Below are 24028 nucleotides of genomic sequence, written 5' to 3' on the forward strand. Positions count from 1 at the left end.
GTTCCCTCGAATTAGTTGAGGGATGAGACGCTGCAGGTGCCTGTGCCTTTCCCTCACTTTCGTTTGTTTTGGTAGGGGAACAAAGCGAGCATACTAAATAGGTTTCCTCTTCAGTGGGTGTATGTCCTACACAGGAATGATGATAATTCCTTTTGCACTGTCTGCATTGGACCAGATTGTCTAGTTCAATTTTCTTGCCACATGCATCACAGCACGGGCGTGATGATCTCGTAAAGCTTGATATCATTATTCCTGAGTGAGGAGCCTGGTTGCCGTCACTCGATGTTTAAACTGTGTTATAATGCGCAAGTGGCGAGGCGCCTGGTTGCCTTCGCCTTGTCTTAAACCAAGCGTGGCGCCTAGTTGCCTACGCTGATTTCAAACGTTGCACAATATTCGTCTTCCGGCCCTCGTGACCGGATTACAGTTGATGTTGACGAGGCGCCTGGTTGCCTTCGTCCAACTATGCCTGACTGGCGATCGGTCTGTTTATAAAGCTGGACTTGTTTCAACAAGATGCCGATTTCTACGGCCTAATTTGTCCGTCTTTCAGGACCTAATTTCTGTTTCTTGAAATGCGCAATTTGCCTCTTGGCTAAATGGTGATGTCCACAGACAACCTCACCTTGTTCGTCTTTACAAGACCGAACCTCTCCGTTCAACGACGGGCGCAAATCAATTTAACAGGATTCTCAACTCAACCGAGCGTGTTGTGAGTTCGTACAGTGTCTTTAGGAAAAGACTCCTCTCTGGAGCCACCAAATGTGGCTGCAGGGTATCGTGCTGATTACGCTGGAGGAAAGATCCTCTCTGGAGCCACCAAATGTGGCTGCAGGGTATCGTGCTGATTACGCTGGAGGAAAGATCCTCTCTGGAGCCACCAAATGTGGCTGCAGTTCGAGATCGTGCTGATGACACGAAGGGAAAGCCCTTTACTGGACGCTATGTGGTAGGCCAGATCACGTAGAGCGCATAACGAGTATGCGCCTACTGGTGCGATCCGGTAGTACCGCGTCACTTGGGAGTTTGGCCGGGCGGAGCCAAGGGAAGGAAAAGGGAGAGGAAGGGTGGTTGGAATTTCGGATCTTTGGAGGAGGGGTGTTCAATACTTACCAGCGCTTGTTGCGCTGGGATCTGCCGGCGATGATGTCCAGGGTGCTCCCGATGGTGTCCAGGATGCTCGGGCGATGTCCAGGGTTGTGATACGTTTATGACAAAAAAGAGGGGTTCGGTACTTCGCCACGACGCTCCTACGTCCGTGGTATGGTTGAGAGTGTCCAGTTGAGAGTGCGTTTATTCTGTTCAAGTTTTCTCTTATATACAGACATTGCCTTCTTATCTACCCCAGAAGGGCGTAGCATAAGAGAGAGAAAATTACAATTATTTATTCTAAGCCAGACGGGCGAACGAGGGATGATTATTAACACGCTCGCAGGCGTGTTATCTTTTCCTCTCCGTTTTATTACTTATTGTCCTAGCTCGGAGATAGGCTCCGTTTATAGCACCCATAGTGCTCTCTTTTTGGGATTTCTCCCGTCCTTCGGTATTTACGATCGGAGATAGGCTCTGATCGTAAACACATTACGTCGTTTTGCTTATTTTTGTTTTGTTCTCCTTCCCGGCGGGTTATCGCTGGCCGGAGGAGTTTTATGATATTTAGGTTTTCAGCTAGCAATAATCGCACTTCGGAAAAACCTCATTAGTTACGATAAAGCCACTGCGCAAGCTATTCTGTGTATTTAGGATAGAGCGCGATCTAAGCATCCGCTCTATCGTTCTCGCCATGAATCACGCTCTAAAGGCATGATCCGTGCGGCGACAGACATACTTTGGTTGTACATTGTACCGTATGTCAAACTGACAATCAGAATTTTTCCAATTTTCACCACATATTTCAATGAAAAAGGTTTTTATTTAGTGTCTAAACTATCAAACACAACAAGCAAATTTCCATTCTGAGTTATTAACTCAAGAGAAAGTCATGTTTGCCAAGTGTTTTGATACGATTTGTTCATCCTACCCACCACTAACCGTCTATGGCGCTGCGCACAGTACAACTGTAGCCATGTACAGCGGTAAAATAGGTCGGTACAGGTACAGCGATTGTACCGAGTTGCTTGCATGGTTCTAGCGCTGTACATGGTGACAGACATACAATTTTCGAAGTACAACGCAAGTACAGCTGTATGTCTGTCATAAGTATAACTCAGAGTGGAAACATATTTGTTGTGTTCGATAGTTTAGACGCTAAATAAAAACCTTTTTCATCGAAATATTGGTGAAAATACAATGCAATAAATTCAAACTTCTATTTGTCAGTCTGACATGCGGTACAATGTACAACCAAAGTACAACCATGCTATCGTGGTACCTGTACTAGAGGTGTGCAATCCAGCTCATCATGATGAACAGCTCAGATCAGCTCAGCTCATCTAGAAGAGCTGTTCTTTATGAACAGCTCTTCAGCTCAGTTGTCAGAGTCGACATCTGGTGGCGACTTTCAATTTGGTCTATACATTTCCGATATTTTTACTGAGACTTTTCATTATAATATAAAATTGTCTTCAAGAAGAATTTTTTGAGATTTTTTCACCGCCTACAAACAAAGTGTTTTAGACTAATTTAATACACAGATTTTAATTTTCATTCATAATTTGAATTTTAAAAACGTGCTCATTCTGCCTGAAAGTCAATTATTATTTTTGGCGCCCCCTAAAACAAAGCCCAATTCCGTCAACCCGAATATAACAGTTGAAAAGACAAGGAACAAATGAAACTGAACTGATATCATAACACGGAGAGCGAGAGACGGTCAGTTCATTTGAATATTACAGCTCACACACTCTCTTCAATTCTACAGCTCTTTTCTCTCCTTCATCATCATCAAAGTGAGCTGAAGAGCTGTTTGATTTTTTTTGCGAGCTGTTCCGCGTCAACTCACTTCAAAGAGTCGATTCTTCGGAACAGCTCATGAGCGGATGGCACGTCTCTAACCTGTACAACGCTGTACACGTACAGCGCTAGTACAGTTGTATGTCTGTCCATGGTATTAGGTAGGGGAAAAAGTTATCCATTATTTTATCGTTGGCTGGCTGCAGCGATCAATACCGATCAATATCGATCATTCAATCATACAGTGTTTGCCAAATGATCCACTCATTGAAAAAATCGCTTTCGTTCGTTCAAATATGATCTTTCAGGAAACATTTCCCCCAGCGGTATTCTATTGTTGTTATGTGCTGCAAATCACGACACAAAAGAGAACGAGACAACTCTGCATAGGCTCGCACTTCATTGCACACCAGCATGCAAGCAAAGCTATCATATACGCTTTCGGTGCAGAAAGCTTATTTTCTTCTTTGCATCTAACATATGCATACCGACCTCTCCATGCATCATGAAACAGCAGGATCGTACGGACAACGCAAAGCGAAAGATTCATATTCAGCTAATGTAGCAGATCCTGATTTTTAAGTCTCAGAGAGTGCAAACTATATGATTATTTAGCTCGATAGAGGCTAAGGGAAGGGTAGTCAGATTATATTTTCCTTTTTCACGCCTCTATCCCTTGAAATGTGTATATTCATATAGACCGCATAGTTTTACTAGCAACACCGCTCTCTTTCCCTATTTGTTGCTCTCCGGAAATGGTGACCGAATGATGACGTAATTTTTCTTGTATCATTTATTGCTTTGCACTTGCCTGTGCAGTAAGTTTCGCTATAGTAGAGCGGGACGATATATGCGGTTCAAACTTGTATCTTCTTCTTCTTCAATGGCACTAACGTTCCTAGAGGAACTTCGCCGTCTCAACGTAGTATTACTTGCGTCATTTTTATTAGTACTTAGTTAAGATTTCTATGCCAAATAACACGCCTTGAATGCATTCTGAGTGGCAAGCTCTAGAATACGCGTGATCACAGTGCAAGTCGGAGGAAATTTCTTTGACGAAAAATTCCCCCGACCAGAACGGGAATCGAACCCGAACACCCGGCATGTTAGTTATGACGCTAACCACTCGGCCACGGGTGCACTGACTTGTATGCAGGCTTCGAAAATGGTATGCGATGTTTGATACAGATCGGATATGCAATCAATAGTCTTCTTTCCTCTCTCAGTTTAATCACTAAATATTACACAAGTGATTACTGATAGCTGATTTACACATTGACCAGTAATTGGCGCCAGTTACTTGAACGTCAACGGCACGCCATATTTACAACACCAGTTGACTGGTGCTGTGCGTTTATACACATTTTCAGCAACTGGACAGCTTGGCTGTCACTTTATCCTCGATGACGAATGACAGTGGCGACATCTGGTGGCGATTACCATTTTGGGAGGCAAATTAATCTTTATCGGTTTTGTAGGCCCGGGGGCAGTTTTAAATTGTCAAAATTTGATTAAAAAATTTTACTTCTTGTTAGTTTACTAATTAAAACACGTCGTAATGAACCTTCATCAGCTGTTTTTATATAAATTTCCTGATATTTCCATGATTTCATTGTCTATTATCATTTTCGCTTCACAAATCGAACACATGAAGAACAATGCCGTCAACGCGAATGGAGATTCTACCATGTATACGTTGAGGGAATTGAATTTGATGTTCCTTGTACCGTCGAACCATCCAGTGTTGGCAAATGTACAGATTTATCCGGAAAGGTATATTTTTTCAGTTTTTTTTTGTTTTGTTCTGTACAGTAAGAACACAGATTTTTCTCATAAACATAGCACAGATAGGAACTGTTTTTAAACGGTTTTATTTAGCTTGCCCTGTAATTTGTATGTTTGTATGTTTGCACGTTTATATGTTTGTAACATGTTTGTCTGTAGCGCATTACCACATCGATAGAAATTTGAGCCCCTTCCTGTTGACCGATTGATCTGAAATTTGGAACACACCTTTATCTCTGCAGTCATTATAAAACTGGGAATTTCATGATTTTAAAACCCCAAGATGGCTGCCGCTACAAAATGGCGGATTACATGTTCTCCCAAACTCCTTCAATATGGATATCAAATGAAAGGGCTTGGCTAGTAGAACACAATTATTCATGAGAAATGCAAATCCAAAATGGCCGCCACCACAAAATGACGGATTACATATTTTCTCAAAACTCCATCAATATGGGTATCAAATGAAAGGGCTTGACTAGTAGTTATTCATGAGAAATGCAAATCCAAAATGGCCGCCACCACAAAATTACGGATTACATATTTTCTTAAAACCCCATCAATATGGGTATCAAATGAAAGGGCTTGACTAGTAGAACACAGTTATTCATGAGAAATGCAAATCCAAAATGGTTGCCACCACAAAATGGTGGATTACATATTTTCTTTAAACCCGATAAATGTGGGTATCAAATGAAAGGGATTGATAATTATTTATGAAAAATGCGAATCAAAAATGGCTGCCACCACAAAATGGCGGATTACATATTTTCTTTAAACCCGATCAAAATGGATATCAAATGAAAGGGATTGACTAGTAGAACACATTTATTTATAAAAAATGCGAATCAAAAATGGCCGCCACCACAAAATGACTGATTACACGTTGTCTCAAAACCCCATCAATATGGGTATCAGATAAAAGAGCTTAACTAGTAGAACACAGTTATACATGAGAAATGCAAATCCAAGATGGCGACCACTACAAAATGGCAGATTACACATTTTATCAGAACCCCATCAATATGTATATCAAATGAAAGGGATTGACTAGTAGAAGACAGTAATTTATGAAAAATGCAAATCCAAAATGACCGCAGTCCCCAAACAACTAATTACTTTTTAAATGGTTTCATTCAGCTTGACCTGTATGTATGTTTGAATGTTTGTAGGGTTGTCCCATATTAATAGAAAATTGCCCCGTTCCTATTGACTGATTGATCTGAAATATGGAACATACTTTTAATTCTACTGCCATTATCAAACTACGTATTCTATGACCTTGAAAAATTTATTTTGGCCTTCGCTAAAAATGGCTGAATGACTTGGCATGAAGAACACGAAACATAATAAACAACATAAATTCAAAAAGGTCGCCGCCACTAAATGGTCGACTATGTATTTTGCGCAATTCCCTCAATATCGGTATCAAATAAAATGATTTGACTAATAGAATACAATACATCATGAGAATATTCCGAAGAAAATTAGGTAAGAAATAAACGTTGGATTTCCATTATCCACAGTTAGTTGTTTCATCATGTACCCCACGATGTTATTTTCGTTTCATCATTGCCCTAGATCAATGAAAGAACGGATGTGATAATTACTAACAGCTACTTGTCCAATTATTTTCTAGCTCTTAGTACATTTAACCGTTTAACTTAAAAAGGTTTTTTTTACTTATTTTATTTCCTAGTTTCTCTACATTAAAAACATTTAAGAAAATTGTGTTTTTTCAATTTTTGTTTCTTACTTAACTTTCTTCGGAATATTTCGATGGTGTACTGTATTCTATTAGTGAAATCATTTCATTTGATACTAATATTGAGGGGATTGCAAAAAATACATCGTGGAACATTTTATGGCGGTGACCTTTTCGAAATTATGTTGTTCATAGTGTAGTGTATTCTCCAAGTCAAGCCATTCAGCATTTTTTAGCGGCGGCCAAATCAAATTTTCCATGAACATGGAATACGCAGTTTTATAATGACAGTAGAATTAAAAGTATGTTTCGATGTTTGTTGGGATTTTTCATGATCTACTGTGTTCTACCAGTCGAGCATCTTCATTTGATACCCATATTGATGGGCTTTGAGAAAAACATGGCGCCATTTTATGATGGCGGTCATTTTGGATTTGCATTTTTCATAATTTTCCATAAATTTCTGAAAATATGTAATCCCCCATTTTGTAGTGGCCGCCATTTTAGATTTGCATTTTTCATAAATAACTGTATTCTACTAGTCAAGCCCTTTCCTTTGATACCCATATTAAAAGGGTTTTGAGAAAATATGTGAACCACCGTTTTGTGGTGGCGGCCATTCTGGATTTGCATTTCTCATGAATAACTATGTTCTACTAGTCAAGCCCTTTCATTTGATACCCATATTGATGGGGTTCTGAGAAAATATGTAATCCGCCATTTTGTAGTGGCCGCCATCTTGGATTTGCATTTTTCATGAATAACTGTGTTCTACTAGTCAAGCCCTTTCATTTGATACTCATATTAAAAGGGTTTTGAGAAAATATGTGATCCGTCAATTTGTGGTGGCGGCCATTTCGGATTTGCATTTCTCATGAATAATTGTGTTCTACTAGTCAAGCCCTTTCATTTGATACCCATATTGATAGGGTTTTGAGAAAATATGTGATCCGCCATTTTGTGGTGGCGGCCATTTTGGATTTGTATTTCTCATGAATAACTATGTTCTACTAGTTAAGCTCTTTCATTTGATACCCTTGTTGATGGGATTTTGAGAAAATATGTAATCCGCCATTCTGTGGTGGCGGCCATTTTGAATTTGCATTTCTCATGGATAACTGTGTTCTACTAGTCAAGTCCTTTCATTTGATACCCACATTGATCGGGTTTAAAGAAAATATGTAATCCGCCATTTTGTGGTGGCGGCCATTTTGTATTTGCATTTCTCATGAAAAACTGTGTTCTACTAGTCAAGCCCTTTCCTTTGATACCCATGTTGATGGGATTTTGAGAAAATATGTGAACCGCCATTTTATGGTGGCGGCCATTTTGGATTTGCATTTCTCATGAATAACTGTGTTCTACTAGTCAAGGCCTTTCATTTGATACCCATATTAAAAGGGTTTTGAGAAAATATATGATCCGTCATTTTGTGGTGGCGGCCATTTTGGATTTGCATTTCTCATCCACCATTCTGTGGTGGCGGCCATTTTGAATTTGCATTTCTTATGGATAAATGTGTTCTACTAGTCAAGTCCTTTCATTTGATATCCATATTGATAGGGTTTTAAGAAAATTTGTGATCCGTCATTTTGTGGTGGCGGCCATTTTGGATTTGTATTTCTCATGAATAACTGTGTTCTACTAGTTAAGCTCTTTCATTTGATACCCTTGTTGATGGGATTTTGAGAAAATATGTAAAAAATATGTAATGTGTGTTCCAAATTTCAGACCAATCGGTCAACAGGAAGGGGGTTAAATTTCTTTTAATGTGGTAAAGCGCTACAAACAAACATGTTACAAACATACAAACATACAAATTACAGAGCAAGCCAAATAACACCGTTTAATAATTGTCTTCACCATAGCCGAAAAAGATTTTTCCCCTTCCAGTACAAATAAATATATGGCACCACTGAAACTGCCTGGCATTTCGATTTCACACAAATGTCTAAAATGACGCACTGTTTGGAAGAAATTGTCATTTATCTATTGGCGCCAGTATCTAGAAAATTTTCTATTCGCTGGCGTGGCCAATTACTTGTGCGATACTTGCGCAAGTAACTGGAGCCGGGTGTTTACATGGCTCTAATAACTAGACTCTAGTGATTGGATTCTACTAGCGCGTTGACTGGCACCGTCTAAATCAGCCTTGACATTCATACAAGTATCTGAATGATCCTCTCATATTTGGTTATATGTTCGTGAGAGTTTACTTGCATGACACATTGTGTATCATTCGATTTTGATCGAAATCCAAACACTGCAATCATACATACAAGTTTAGGCTCGATGTAAAGGTGACATTTCACACTAAAACAATTCTCTTGTTGTTTTTTATTTGTTTCATTCAGTTGTGAGTTACAGGGTGTTATCAATAGAGGTCACCAACGAGAAAATTCGATATATTTTACACTTTTTATTCTATAAATGCGGAAATGCAAGCCAGGTCGCTGAAATTGTGATTGATGTCTTTGGTGTCGATACTGCAACAGTAAAATACGTACAATTTATTTTATTTTCTAATTTTTATAATTTTTTTTTAAGATCTCTTCTGTCAACAAATTGACCGTTTGAAGCTAACTTTTTCTCGCATTGGAACATTCACAGAGTGATAAGAAATCCAGATCAAGAAAAGATTGTAAAAATCTATTGCTGTGGTTTTTTGCTAATAAGTTTTGAATTTCACCCAAAAATAATGGATTACTTTTTTCCCAACCTAATATGTAGGATTTTCAACAAGTTACAGCATTTCAGCTTAACACTCTGTGCTTCTAATTTTTTTGTCGAGTGTATTATAAAATTGTAATATTCTTCGATTGTGTCTTCATCCTAGTGGAATGTGTGATTCTCTCCTATCAATGGAAATAAGTCGATCGCTCTCAGTTCATATGGACGAATTTCAGGATACACATTCCAAGGAAGAAGTTCAGCCACATGACAAAATATGGATGTTTGGCGCACTCAAGCAGCTCAACCCTTTTTATAAACACAGAATACTAAGAGTGGGCGGAAAGTCCAACAATTCTTGAAAATACAGTGCATCATCGAAAAAATATGTATCCTGTCCACGTGGATATTATGTAAACCCCCTCCTACCCCACCGTGGACAACCGTGGACATTTTCACAACAATAAAAGTGGCTCCAAATTGTTTCTAAATACATACGAAAGGTTGATAATTCGATTGCAAAGTGGCAATATTTGGGTCGATCGTTGATATTATATTCGACCTAATTTTGGCAGGCAAAACGGAATTTGGATCGTCATTTTCTGCTGTACTAATAAACATATACAGTAAGTTACATCTAATTCGACATACCGAGGAACGGTCAGTGTCGCATTAGAGACGATTTTGACCTGTAATTGGACATTCCCAATGACAGTGGCACAATGTCAATAACGACTGGGATATAATTTGGGTCCCAAATTTGATGTTTACAAAAATGTCTGAAATGAGCCGAAAATGTCCAATTATTCGTGTCGCATTACAGCTCTGTCCTATTAGCTAGATGTCGAATTAGATAACTTGATAACTTGAATGGGTTTTTTCTCGTCAGTTTATTTTATTAGGCTCATTAGCAATTTTGAATAAGTTATCGAATAAAATATAGCAGGTGTGGGAAACCGGCCGACAGTTTTTCAGGCACAGCTGGTACATCTGCAATAATAGAATTTTTAACCCTCCTATACTTGCTTGCAAAGTCATAACACGTATACTCGCGCACGGTGACACAGACCGAAAATTGAACTTCTCTGTAATGTTGCCATTGTGTATTTTTCAGGCTTTATTGCCATTTATTTGACGAAGGTATGACTGAATGAAAAAACTCAAAAAATATGTTTTCTTCGTCTTTATTATGTTTTCATAGTCATCTAATTCAGCCTCCTCAAAATAGAGTATTTTTTGATACTCCAAAACAAATAACGAAATTCGATTTTTTACTGTTATTAATCAAAAGTAAGCCACTGAATATAATTCATGGAAGTATGAAAAGCTATAAAATAACATAAAAACGTATTAATCGATTGTGGTTTCATTGGAGTAAGAATCAGAACATAGCATAACTGCATGCTCGAAACAAACAATTTTTTATTCATTCAATGCAGTTGTTGCGTGTTTTTCGGGTCTTTTATCGAAGAGAAGAATGTATAACGACCTTCTAAATAATTACCAGATGGTAAAAGTTCTGGAATTTAAAGTTTGCATATTTCTAATATTCTTTATCTCTGTTTTCTTGGTAAACTAAGAATTAATGCCTTTTTTAGATGGGGCATAAAAAGATGACATAAAAGGATTTCTAGGAACTTCCTTTTCTTTTTCTTGTTTTCTTGTCAATAGTTTCAAGTTTTTTTTTCGGATATGCTACTATAGGAATCCGTCATACGCCAGCGGAGTTTTTTTTATTTCATATTCTTCGTGAGTGCGAAAAAGATAGCAGTGAAGATGGTAAAAAAACACAAACACAAAAAAAACAAATGTCTAAACTCGAGAAGGGAAAGAACAGAAGATTAGCTAAGTTTTGAGGCAGTGATCTATAACCAGAAACCGTGTATGTCAATTAATCATATTGTCGAGCAAAACAGTAGGAGATTTTTCAAGTGTTATCCAAATAAAACCGTATTTTCTAGAGATTCTAGAAGAAAAGATCCTCAAACATTGTTTCACAGTAATGTTTGAGTGGAAGGAAACGTCATTTGATCTGTTCGAATGGTTTATTAATGGTTTATTTTGCTATTTTCTGAACTACATATAAATACTATATGAAGCTTCGAAGGAGATAATATTTCTCAAACATTGGAATAAGCAATAAATCAAAGCAGAACTTCTTAAAATAAAACGATTTCACATGATCCAGTTTTCTTCCAGTTTTTTTAAGAGCAAACTTCCAGTTTTTTGAAAAATATTATTGGCAACCCTGCATGCGATATGCTAAACGATGACGAACGACGAATAACGAAGCTAGAGAGAATCGCAGATTCGTAATGTTGGTATTTTCTGATAAATTAACGAATTATTGATTTCTCGGTCTGACAGACCAATGCGCGAGTATAGGAGTGTTAAATGTTGTGCACCCGTGGCCGAGTGGTTGGCGTCGCACATTATCATGCCGGGTGTTCGGGTTCGATTCCTGTTCTCGCCGGGGGATTTTTCGTCAGAAAAATTTCCTTCGACTTGCACTGTGGTCACGCATATTCTAGGGCAAGCTCGGAATACATTCAGGGCGTGTTATTTGGCTTTGTATTAATAAATGACGCTAGTTAATGCATACGTTGAGACGACTAGTTAATGCATACGTTGAAACGGCAAAAGCTCCACATGGAACGTAAACGCCATTCAAGAAGTAGAAGAAATGTCTGCCTCAAAAGAAAATATAGACATGCTTACATGTGCATATTCTCAGACAGTCAAGGGGCACTTAAAGCTCTTTTACGGCAACTAAGTCAGATAAGTTCAGTACAACTGTACTGGATTCCTGGCCATTGCAGTATAGAGGGAAACAAGCGAACACTTGAACTTGCCAGGAACGGCTCAAGCTCACCTTTCACTGGTCCAGAACCATTCTGTGGAATTTCTGACTATGTGTTTAAAAGTGAGCTGAAGAAATGAGAAGGCAAAAAAATATTACGCCGAATATTAAAATAACTCAACAATTGCTAAGCCTTAATATGAAAGACTTCAGCACATTCATTGGTCTTATAACAGGACACTGTCCGAATAAAAAAAACATAGATTTAGCACGAGATGATATTAGTCACTTTTGTAACGCCGAATGCGAAAACTCGGAACATTTGCTCTGTAAATGCAGAGCTCCAACAAGACACAGACTTCAACACCTTGATAAAGTTATTCTGGAGCCCAATGAATTTTGGTCTGCGTCGCCGATCAGGATTATAAAAGCGACAGGGAAAGTGAAGTTGATCTCAAACGTCTCATATTCTGCATTTTCTCAATAATTTTGGTGATATTCGAGGTTCTGCAGCCACATGACCGCAGGAATTTCGACGTGTTGACTCATCTGATAGTACTCTTTCCCAAAGTGCCTCGCTTACTATAACAATTTCAAAAGCGCATACATATACACTAATACTCTCACAAAACCGTTGCGGCTGATCGTCTCCATCGAGCCACCGCAGCGAATTTGGAACGTTCAACAGTGACTTTGGAACCGTACACAGCTGTCCCGCTCTGTGTTTTTTTATCACACATATCCTTCTCGAGCCTTCTCGGCGGCCTGTCATTGCAAATTCCACGCGAGAGTCACCGCTTAGTGTATATGCGCTTTTGAAGGTTGCATATTATGCAAGGCGTGAAGTTGCCGGCCTACAATAGCACTTCGGTTCTTGGTCCCTGTCCCAGTCGTAGAACGCGTCTAATCGGGTGACAACGCGAGTAAGGGCGCGGTAAAGGGGATAGCTTTCTGCAATACAGGAAATCTAAGCTAGTTGAATCTGAGGAACTCTACGAGTACATTAAGCCTCACAGTAACGTTCACGTTGTCATAGGGACCTTGACGATTAAAATCAAATCGGCACTTGGCATCCGAACGCGAACAACAATTCAGGAGACCGCTACAACATATGCTGAGATTTTGCGAAAAGTAAAAGGGGATCCGTCCCTGAAAAATCTCGGAGAAAACGTGGCCAAAGTAAGGCGAACCCAAATAGGAGAATTGTTGTTCGAACTGAAGAAGGACCCATAGATTAAATGCTCAACTTATAAAGAGCTTGTCGAGAAATCGTTGGGCGAAACAGTGAAAGTGAGAGCTTTGTACCAAGAAACAGTGGTAGACTATAGAAACCTGAACGAGATCACTACAGAGACCGAGTTGAAAGAAGTCCTGAATGAACAGTTTGAGCTGGGAGAAGCCTTCATAACTATCCGATTGAGGAAAACATATGGAAGTATTCAAATAGCAACCTTAAGACTACTAAGAATCGCAGCACACAAGTTGTTGGAGGTTGGTAAGATGAAAGTCGGATGGAAGATGTGCTCCCTTAGAGCTACCTGGCAAGTGTCTAGGTGCTTCAAGTGCATGGATTTTGGCCACCCAGCAAAGTACTGCAAAGCACCTGATATATCGGATGTATAGGATGCGGCGGGAAGGGGCATTTGACAAAGAATTGTACTAAGCCTCCAAGCTGCATGCTCTGCGCGACGGAGGAAAAAACAGATCACGCTATGGATGGATCGAGATGCCCGGTCTTTGAAAGGCGCAATAACCAAATGGAGATAACACAAATAAACTTAAATCACTGCGACACGGCACAACAATTGCTACGGCAAGCTGCATCAGAAACCAAACGCGATGTGGCGATCATAATACCTCCAGATAACAGAAATTGGTTGACCGATAAAGCTAGAATGGCTGCAGATGATGAACGATAGAGCAGTTTGATCAGATGCTCCCCAGTCTGACATAAGAACTCATTGGAAGGAGCCCCATAGTCATCGGCGGGGACTTCAATGCCTGGGCAGTGGAGTGGGGTATCAGATTTACCAACGCGAGGGGCTTTAGTCTGCTGAAGCTCTGGCAAAACTGAATGTAAGACTGTTCAACGAAGGTTCCACTAGTACTTTCCGATGGTCGGGAGTTCATTATTGATGTCACCTTCTGCAGCCCTACCTTGACATCGAGTATCAACTGGAGAGTGTGTGATGACTATACCCATAGTAGCCACTTTAAAGCACTTCGAGAAGAACGATCAGTCAATATTATGGTGCCAGCAGTCTTGCTAATGGTCACCATAGTATGACTGTTCATGGAGACGTATGTGCTGTGTCACTAATGAACATCATAAAATGAACAGTAAAAAAAATGTCAAATGACATTAAAACTATAGTCATATTAGCCCGTATTAAAGGATGGTTATGAAGGAATCCTTTGCAACGGATGTGCGCGGCGGAGTACAACGGATTCGTAAATGAGATATACAGAGAAAAAGGGAAGGATCAACGCTAGTTAGCGTTGAAAACTCGTGAAGTGCATGAGCACAGCCGCCCCCTGAAGTAGTCGCCTAGATGTGGTCCCGGGGGGAATGAGGCTACGAGTAGAGGGCTTGGTTTTTGTGGGTGCGATCCCCACTCGACGTCTGGGTTATCCCTTCCCAGATAAGGCTGGAAGAGCGTTCCTCACCTCTATATAAAAAAAAAGGATGGTTATGAGCACGAATGGTAGAATGGGAATAGCATATTTTCACCGCTCTTCTGGGTACGTTCGACAGAAAGAGAGAACATATAAACGTTTATTTGATGGTCGTGTTTGCCGCTGTGCATTTACTTCTGATGTGACTGTTGGAACCGAGCAATGCATACTTGGTCACATTCGCAATACATATTGAGCCGAAACTCTTGAGCAAGATCAGTATGTGATGGTTGAGAGAAATGTCGACCGTTTACAACACTGAGTGCCAGTGAACTGACAAATATTATGGTGAGAGCATGTGACGTCATCATGCCGTGGAACAAAATACCGAAAACGAACGCTGCCCAGTTTTTTGGTGGAACAAGGTGTTAAGTCTCTTCGCTCGAATTGTCTTGTCTATCATGAATTGTCTTCGAGCGAGAAGGAAGCAGAGGGCTAGAACTACTTGCGAAAGAATAGAGCGTAGGGAATTCAAAACGGCAAAAGCCGCCCTTAACCCTTTCGTTACGAGCGTCGTCCATAGACGACATCCGTGCGACAACCTGTGTGTACGAGTATCGTCTATAGACGACATCCGCGCGATGAACTGTGTGTACGAGCGTCGTCGTTAGACGACATGAGAGTGATACTGCACATTGATCACATCAGCGCGATGTGCATACTTTTCGTGCATACAGTGCTCCGTACAGCGGTAGCACTCCGGCGGAGCACACTGCAGACTGCTTCAAATAGTTATACCGTGATGCCGATGCGAACCCTGGGGCACAGCAAATAGGGTAGTATGGCCAAAATCAGGAGCTCATCGATGCTCCGTGAAAGCTGTCCGGATAAGTTTAACAATATCGAAGAAAGGCTCTTCCAGAAGCATGAACGCGTCGAGAGAATGTCCTCCTCTATTGACAGCGAAAAAATTGAAAAATTAACAAAACACCTATCCCCGACGGAATCCCTAAGGTGGCTGTAGAAGCCGCGATACAAGCGAACTCAGATATTTTCAGAGCAACGCTGCAAAAGTGCCTGGATGAATTTTGAAAATAGAAATTTGACTGGTAAAAAGGGGAAATTCGTTTTCAAATCAAGGGTTGAAGGGATAACAAATTATCACTTTGAATATATTAATCCTAATTTGTATAATTATACACACTATTATATTACATTTATTCAAATAATGTCTTTGTTTATCATACTCATACTGATATAACCCTCTTATATTTTCTATTAGCAGCATTTGTTCTTCTTTTTGATATTTCCTCCTTTGCGTAAATGTACAGTGTCATTATTTTGATCTGATTGTACCTGTATAGTAAAAAGATGGGAAACGTATTTTGTATATGATTATTTGTCTATAGACGAATTTAGTTACACAAGCAGAGTGTACAAATCAATTCACTTCTTTAGAGTTCGTGTACATAGTACGCAACGCTAAAAATCAGAATTTTCTTCCCCCTCTCATAACGTAACGCAAAACATTACCCATAGTACTACGTTGTTTGTACACGAAGTCTTATGAATAAAATACCAAAGACTATACTATGCTTATGTACCCATGGTTACCTGTTTTTGCGTTTGTTTTTTATGTCTCAAAACTTGCTCGGTGATTGCTATAAACAGCTCCTCTACATTAATGTTGTCTTTGGCTGATGTTTCGAATAACTGAATATCCATTTGATTAGCAAAACGTTGTGCGTCCTCAGTTATTACCACTTTTCGATTGGGGTCATCATTTTTGTTACCAACTGGAATAAGGAGATAATATAATGCATAGAAAAAATAACTGTATCCCATATATAAATGTGAAGCTATCTTACAAATAATGTGTATTTTTCCAAATTATAGTTATATAATCATCCTTGAGCCTCAGTGAACTGAGCCATCGTAAGAAAATCACAAACATATGGTTCCGAATAGAGGCGAATGAACTGCAAAGTTTAAAGCCTCTTAAAAACAAAGAAACGTGAAAATATGGTTCCGAAAACGGAGGTGTCCCCAGATGTCCCCAGCAAATTGAGCCTGGCTTACGCTGATAAGTTTGCCAGTAACTTATTGATCTGACAAGGGATTTGCAGTTCTGGACAGAAAACCAAGGTTCTCGTCACAAACGAGACGATGGACTCGAAAATGTATAGGGAAGAGTGCCTACAGAAACGTCTCCTTAGATATATTCAAAGGATTCGGTGAAGTTTTGGCCAGATTTGACTGCCACTACAGTCGAGAGGTGCTTCAGTGGTACGGTGGCAATGGTGTCGATTACATTGAAAAATACCTCAATCCTTCCAAATGCCCCCAATTTCGTCCAATGGAAAAATAAAAATAATCCATCGGATGATAATGTAGACAAAAAGTAAAATTCCAACTAATCTACCGGTACCAGATAATTCGTCTGCGAGAACGTTATCGTGCCAACAAACAACCAAATGAAATGACAAAAACACGAACTTGGAATTTATTCAGCAATGTTCTGAACAAGCCATATGGACGCTCACTCAATTTATTAGAAAATGAAATTGTATATTGTAAAAAAAAACTGTGTATATATTTTCCTTTAGTTGCATTCCGTTTTATTTGTGTTCACTTCACATTCATCATTGTATTTTGCTGGGCGAATAAAGTTGTACAAATCCAAAAATATTAACTAGTTTTTTTAAGCAAATCATCACCATGATTCCACCTGTGAATCAATGACCATCCAAAAGAAGTGTTACAGGCCACTTGCGATGGAGTTGTTGCTGTTAACGGGCTTGTGGAACTAATTCGTCCTTTAAGGACACTAAGGGTGGGTTTAGACTAGGGATATATTCATGTGAAGAAATATGATGAGATTTATAGAAATCGCATCAATCGTTTACACTAGCGTGAACTTCTATAATGAATATATTCATATTTTCGGTGAATTTATTCACCTGAAGTAGAACTGCATCCAACTTTAGTGATTTCTCACCAGTGAGAAATTCACAAGCGTTTACATATGTTGAATTTATTCATGTTATATATACCTCGAATAAGTGTATCATATTTATTCTCACCCGTTTACACCTATTTTCAGGTGAATAAATCCATCTATAGCTATAGATCTCCCTAGTGTAAACCCGCCATAAAGCTAGTGATTTTCCACAAGTGCCTGAGTGGAACACTGTGAATGAGTCGATGGAACAAAATATAAAATCGTGATAGAAGAGGCGACTACATTACCAAAAGCATTACCGGCGTTCCAACAGTCCAGAAATTGCAAACATCACATAACATTGCTATGGATCAGGGGTTTCCAGATTTTTTTATGGCAGAGCACTTTTATAGCAAAAATATTTGAAGGAGCACCTGATTTTTTTGAATTAATAAAACAAATCCTATTTGCATTGACATTATCCAACTGGGAACAACTCTATTTCGGTTGCGCGTCGCAGTTAACGATTTCTGACTCGAAGTAAATAATATAAATCACTATGTGAAATTAAATTAAAGAATGTTTTATTTAAATTTTATTTCATGTGGGAAAATTTGCTATAGAATCGCGGAGCATCATTTGAAAACCCCTGCTATAGATAATGCGGCAAAAAATTACAACCTAGGAAACATCCGAAATACAATAACCGCTTACCACCTCCAATAATTGTGAAAAATCAAAATATTTTCTTCTTATATACAGAAAAATTACTTGCCTAATACTTTATTGACAACATCACAGTTGGATTCAATCTCTTGCAACCAACGTTTAACATTGGCAAATGATTCACCATTCGTCACATCGTATACCACTATGACACCGTGGGTTCCCCGGTAATAGCTGCAAATGAACACAATACATTAAACAATTCTGTTCGGGCAGGAATAAAAACGCACGTGTTGGTTATAGTTCTAAACCGTTCTTGTCCTGCTGTGTCCCAAATTTGCAACTTCACACGTTCCCCGTTGACTAGTACGGTTCGTATTTTAAAGTCCACTCCTATAGTTGTGATATAACTGCCAGAGAACGTGTTATCCGAAAAACGAATCAAAAGTGAAGACTTCCCAACACCTGTAAAATATTTTTTATGTAGAAATTGAAGAAAACACGAAAAAGAAAATAAAAGTATGGTAGTATTGTAACACAATATACATTTTTATGGGCAGTTTTTTCTTTTGAACATCACGTCACATTGAGAATCAATTTCGTACTAGCTGACCCGGCGAACTTCATCCGGCCTAAAGTTATTGTTTTGATATCAATTTTTAAGAACAAATTTCCCAACTTTCCTTCATAATAACATTGTTCTATGGGCAGAATACAACAAATACAACAAAATAAAGACGGCTTAAAAGGGACCTTTCCTTCTTCGGATTTTGCAATTAGCAACACATTTGGGCTTATATATATATATATATATATATAGATATATATATATATATATATATATATATATATATATATATATATATATATATATATATATATATATATATATATATATATATATATATATATATATATATATATATATATATATATATATATATATATATATATATATATATATATATATATATATAGATATATATATATATAGATATATATATATATATATATATATATATATATATATATATATATATATATAATGCGTTAATTCCCCCTGAAAATACATTTCCACCTTCAAACAAACATCAATTTCGTTAGCGCAAACATCGAATGGACTAACAACGCTTATCATGATGTAATTTTCGAACATATGGGTATTCAATTTACCGAATTTTCCGAACGTTCTTCAGAGCTTCCCGAGAATTTTCCGATTTTGCTATCCGCCAAATTGATCTATGTGCCAAGACAAATACAACAAAATAAAGATGACTCAAATCGGACCATTCCTTCTTCGGGTTTTGCACTTAGCAACACATTTGGCCTTACATTTTTATTTATATAGATATAGAACAGCTATACACAACCTGCGTCCCACCGGGCTCTTTTGGTTGGCCTACATGAGCTGAGGATTCTGTCGGCTAGTGACCATTCTATCCTGGATTACTCGAGTCGGGGAAGACGCACCACGCTAGATGGGGTACAAACTAGGTGGGCGTTGCTGATTAATGGTCAGCTGCATCCCAATAGGACGTATCCTGTGTCAGGTGCACGCAGAGAGAATTGCAGACTGCAACATCCCAATTATGAGAACACTTGTAATACTAACCTCGAGCCAATGGCAAGTAATCGGTTACATATTACTAACATAGTTGTAAGGCAAACATTGAAATATTGAATTCCTGGCCCTGTCGGGCTGACGCCATATGAGCCTTAATAAAAATATTTATTTTGGAAAAAAAAATCTTGCTTCAACTATCAGATAGCAGTCTTTCCCAATGCTAATGTCACACACAGTATTTTTGCTCCATTCTAAGGAAGAATGAAAGATTGATATTGCAATATCGGGCAATTTTGTTCGGTGGGGGCACCGAGTCGATTAGCATGCCGTCTGGTGAAGAGTGTCTCTGTGTTTTAGCATCACATCATAATTGAATCTGTATTGGGATAATAGTTGGAAATTTCTGGATCTTTTCGGTTGGGTTGCAAAGATTTGAGCGTCAATACCTCTTTGTCGGTTGAATAAAGTGTTATGTCAATCACTTCATTCGAATGACAAAAGATGTATGACCAGCATTTACCAGCATTTACTTATTGGCCCAAGAACTTTTACAATAATTCAAAACTGTTTCTAAAGCAAACAATTGAAAGCACAAAAATCTATAAATATGAATGTCTGACTAAGAACAAGAATGAATCATGAATCAACCATCTTCAGCTGCAAACGGCCGCTGTCGTTTTTGAAATTTCGATGCATTTTGAAAATCTATTTTATATTTATTTGAAGCTGAAGGGAGCTTCTATAGATTCAGTCGTATGTTTGGATTTTTATTGTTGGTATGATGTTGTTTTGAATTATACACTCTATCCAACTTCTATAAGACCAGGTGATGATCTTGCTGCTTTGTGTCATTGTAAACAAACAATGCTTCAATTTATATTCTAGTGTGTAGGTATTGGTGACTACGCTACACTGCATGATTTTCATATATGTGTGTAGCCGTGGAGTTGCCGGCCTAGAATAGCACTTCGGGTCTTGGTCCCTGTCCCTGTCGTATGAGGCGACTAATCGGGTGACAACGCGAGTAAGGGCGCGGTAAAGCCTATTGGAGATTGTACGGGGGAAATACCGTGTACAGGAGCCACGAAAGGAGTGCCAAGCACATCAGGATTGACGCCAGTAAGATCCTGATTACGACATACTGGTTACGACATAGAAAACGGACACGATACGGAAACGATTTCAACACGACGCTAAAGGCTGACAGTCGTACTATCCTGTTCCCTGAGTAAGGAAGGGTGACACCTTCCTGAAACGGCGTGTAGGCTAATAGTGCGATTGCCCCCGTCCCGGTAATAACTTGGCAAGTCTTCGGGTACGTTCGATGCTCGTCTAGGCTCAGGCACTAGGTACTAGGCGTCAGATGTCACATTCCTGACTTGCGCTGATCTGGCTCTGAACACGGTCCCTATGAAGGACCGTGTCAACCCATGCATGGCCTCACTGCTTGCATAGACAACCATGGGATCACTGATAGCGACTATGTACAACGAGCGGAGATAGCGGCCCGAAGTTGGGACCCAACAGACATGAATACCATCGAACAATTTAACAGACGAAACGACGGTAATGAAGACACACCAACGGGAGAGGCGAGCGTGTTCGCAAGGAGCGGTAAGCTCCAGAGATCACCAATTCGCAACCAGACAGCCATAGCGAATCCTATAGGACACCAACAGCATCCACAACAAGGAGAGACTAGCCTGATACAAGTGCTAACGCATAAAGCCAACACCACCACTTCTTTAGAAGGGCTGCAGGTCGGGAGGTCAAGCTTGATGGAGGTCAAGAAAAAAGTGAACGAGCTCTACGAGTTCATTAAGGACAAAAACAATGTCCATACTAAGATCAAACATTTAGTCACAAGCATCAAATCCGCCGTTACGGCTGCTGACCGCGAACAGAAGGAGATGATCACGCGAGCAGAGGTTGTTGAAAAAGCACTCGCTGAAGCAAGGGAGAAGATGTCCGTCGAGATACAGGAGACGCCTAAGACGCCACGAAACCCACGATCGGACAAAAGGAAGAGGGATACCCCAGGGGATGAAGAAGACCTGAAGAAGGTTAAAAATGACAACCTGGGAAACAAAAAGGAAGGTGAAGGCAGTGGATGGCGAACTGTCGAAAAACAGACGGAGAAACGGAAGAAGAAAGAAGAAAAGAAGAAAGGTGTGCAGGAGACAAAAAAAACAGGCCCAGACGCGAGCGAAGTAAGGGAGATGCTCTGATCGTCGAGGTGAAGGAAGGAGCGACTTACGCATCACTCCTGCGGAAAGTGAGAGACGATCCGGAGTTGAAAGAACTGGGAGAGAATGTGGTGAAAACCAGGCGCACCCAGAAAGGAGAGATGCTCTTCGAGCTCAAGAGGGATCCGGCGGTCAAAAGTTCAGCCTTCAAGGAACTGGTTGCGAAGTCGCTCGGTGAGGAGCCGAAGGTGAGGGCTCTATCCCAGGAATCAGTGGTCGAATGCAGAAATCTCGACGAAATCACGACAGACGAGGAGTTAAGGCGCGAGTTAATAGAACAGTGTAAGCTGGACAATACACCAATGACGATCCGTATGAGGAAGGCGTATGGTGGCACGCAGACGGCGTCGATACGGCTCTCAACAGTCGCAGCCAATAAGATGGTAGAAACGACCAAAATAAAAGTTGGCTGGTCGGTTTGCTCGCTGAAGATGGTGCCCCGGGTGGCCAAGCGGATGGAGAGATGCTTCCAGTGCATGGGCTTTGGACATCAGGCAAGAAGCTGCACAGGCCCCGACTGAACTGTGCAGGAGATGCGGTGAGAAAGGGCATGTTGCGAGAGACTGCACGAAGCAACCGAAATGCCTGCTCTGCAAACCAGAGAACGGCAGCGACCATGCGACAGGAAGCTTCAAGTGTCCCTCGTATAAGAAGGTGTTAGCAGAATCGCAGTAACGGAGATAATTCAGATCAATCTGAACCATTGCAACACAGCTCAGCAACTGTTGTGGCAGTCGACAACAGAGACAAAATGCGACGTTGCAATCATAGCGGAGCCGTACCGAGTACCCCGTGATAATGGCAGCTGGGCGACGGATAGCTTAGGGATTGCTACAATACAGGTGATGGGCAGATATCCTATCCAGGAAGTGGTTGGAGGTTCACATGAAGGTTTCGTAATCGCTAAAATAATGGAATCTTCATGTGTAGTTGCTACGCACCCCCGAGATGGACAACTGAGCAATTCCACCAGATGCTAGACGCAATGACCGAGGAACTAATCGGTAGAACACCGATCGTCATTGGAGGCGACTTCAACGCCTGGGCGGTGGAGTGGGGAAGTAGATGCACCAACATCAGAGGGTACAGTCTACTGGAAGCTCTAGCAAAGCTGGATGTAACGTTACTGAACGAAGGTACCACCAGCACTTTCCGGAAAGATGGGCGCGAATCCATCATAGACGTTACTTTTTGCAGTCCGTCGCTGTTGGCGAGTACGGAGTGGAAAGTGTGCGAGTCGTATATGCACAGTGATCACCAGGCGATCCGGTACAGAATCGGTCAACGAAACCACGTGCTAGTTCGGAGGACAACAAGCGGTGAGCGGAAGTGGAAGACGAATGCTTTCGACAATGACCTTTTCGTCTAGCTAGCGGAGCTTCAGATTGGAACGCAGAAAAGTTGACAGATCTACTGGTGAGAGCATGCGACACTACCATGCCGAGGAAAGTTGTACCAAAAAATGGAAGACGCCCAGCTTACTGGTGGAACGACTCTCTTCGCAACCTTCGCGCTAGCTGTCTTCAAGCCAGAAGACGCGTTCAGAGAGCACGAAATAGCGCTGATAGAGAGGAACGTAAAACGGTGTACCGAGCAGCTAGAGCCGCCTTGAAACGGGGAATTACACTGAGCAAAGCGAACTGTTTCAAGGAGCTGTGCCGAGATGCAGATGCCAACCCATGGGCAACGCGTATCGAGTCGTGATGGCGAAGATCAGAGAACCTGTGACGCCCGTCGAATCGTGTCCCGAGAAGCTGAAGGTCATTGTGGAGGGTTTATTTCCGATGCATGATCCTACGATATGGCCACCGACACCGTACGCCGAAATAGCTACCGAACGTTCTCAAGTTTCCAGTGAAGAACTGGTAGCAGTGGCGAAGAGACTGCAGGTAAACAAAGCGCCCGGCCCCGACGGAATCCCCAACGCGGCCTTGAAAACGGCGATTCAGGCGTTCCCGGACATTTTCAGGATAGTGCTACAGAAATGCCTGGATGATGGTCACTTTCCTAAGAAATGGAAGATCCAAAAGTTAGTGTTGCTGCCAAAACCAGGAAAGCCCCCGGGGGTACCAACATCCTATAGGCCTATATGCCTGCTGGATACTCTTGGGAAACTCTTGGAAAGGATTATCCTCAACAGACT

General features: G+C 40.4%; 1 protein-coding gene and 1 pseudogene across 1 annotated transcript in view; both read right to left on the minus strand.

The window, feature by feature from the left end:
- Nucleotides 1–1600: 1600 nt before the first annotated feature.
- LOC129780804 (U4 spliceosomal RNA) lies at nucleotides 1601–1729 on the minus strand (annotated as a pseudogene).
- A 13938-nt stretch (nucleotides 1730–15667) lies between these two features.
- The window catches only part of LOC129774668 (ras-related protein Rab-35), a 32461-nt gene continuing 24100 nt past the window's right edge, over nucleotides 15668–24028 (minus strand). The window contains exons 2-5 of the mRNA XM_055778500.1: nucleotides 18366–18540; nucleotides 18185–18309; nucleotides 16083–16264; nucleotides 15668–15824 (exon numbers count right to left, since the gene is read on the minus strand). Coding sequence (XP_055634475.1) covers nucleotides 15747–15824; nucleotides 16083–16264; nucleotides 18185–18309; nucleotides 18366–18540 — 560 coding nt within the window. The 3' untranslated portion in view covers nucleotides 15668–15746. The remainder of the gene's footprint in view (nucleotides 15825–16082; nucleotides 16265–18184; nucleotides 18310–18365; nucleotides 18541–24028) is intronic.

Source organism: Toxorhynchites rutilus, chromosome 3 (assembly GCF_029784135.1).
Source record: "Toxorhynchites rutilus septentrionalis strain SRP chromosome 3, ASM2978413v1, whole genome shotgun sequence".
Taxonomy (NCBI): domain Eukaryota; kingdom Metazoa; phylum Arthropoda; class Insecta; order Diptera; family Culicidae; genus Toxorhynchites; species Toxorhynchites rutilus.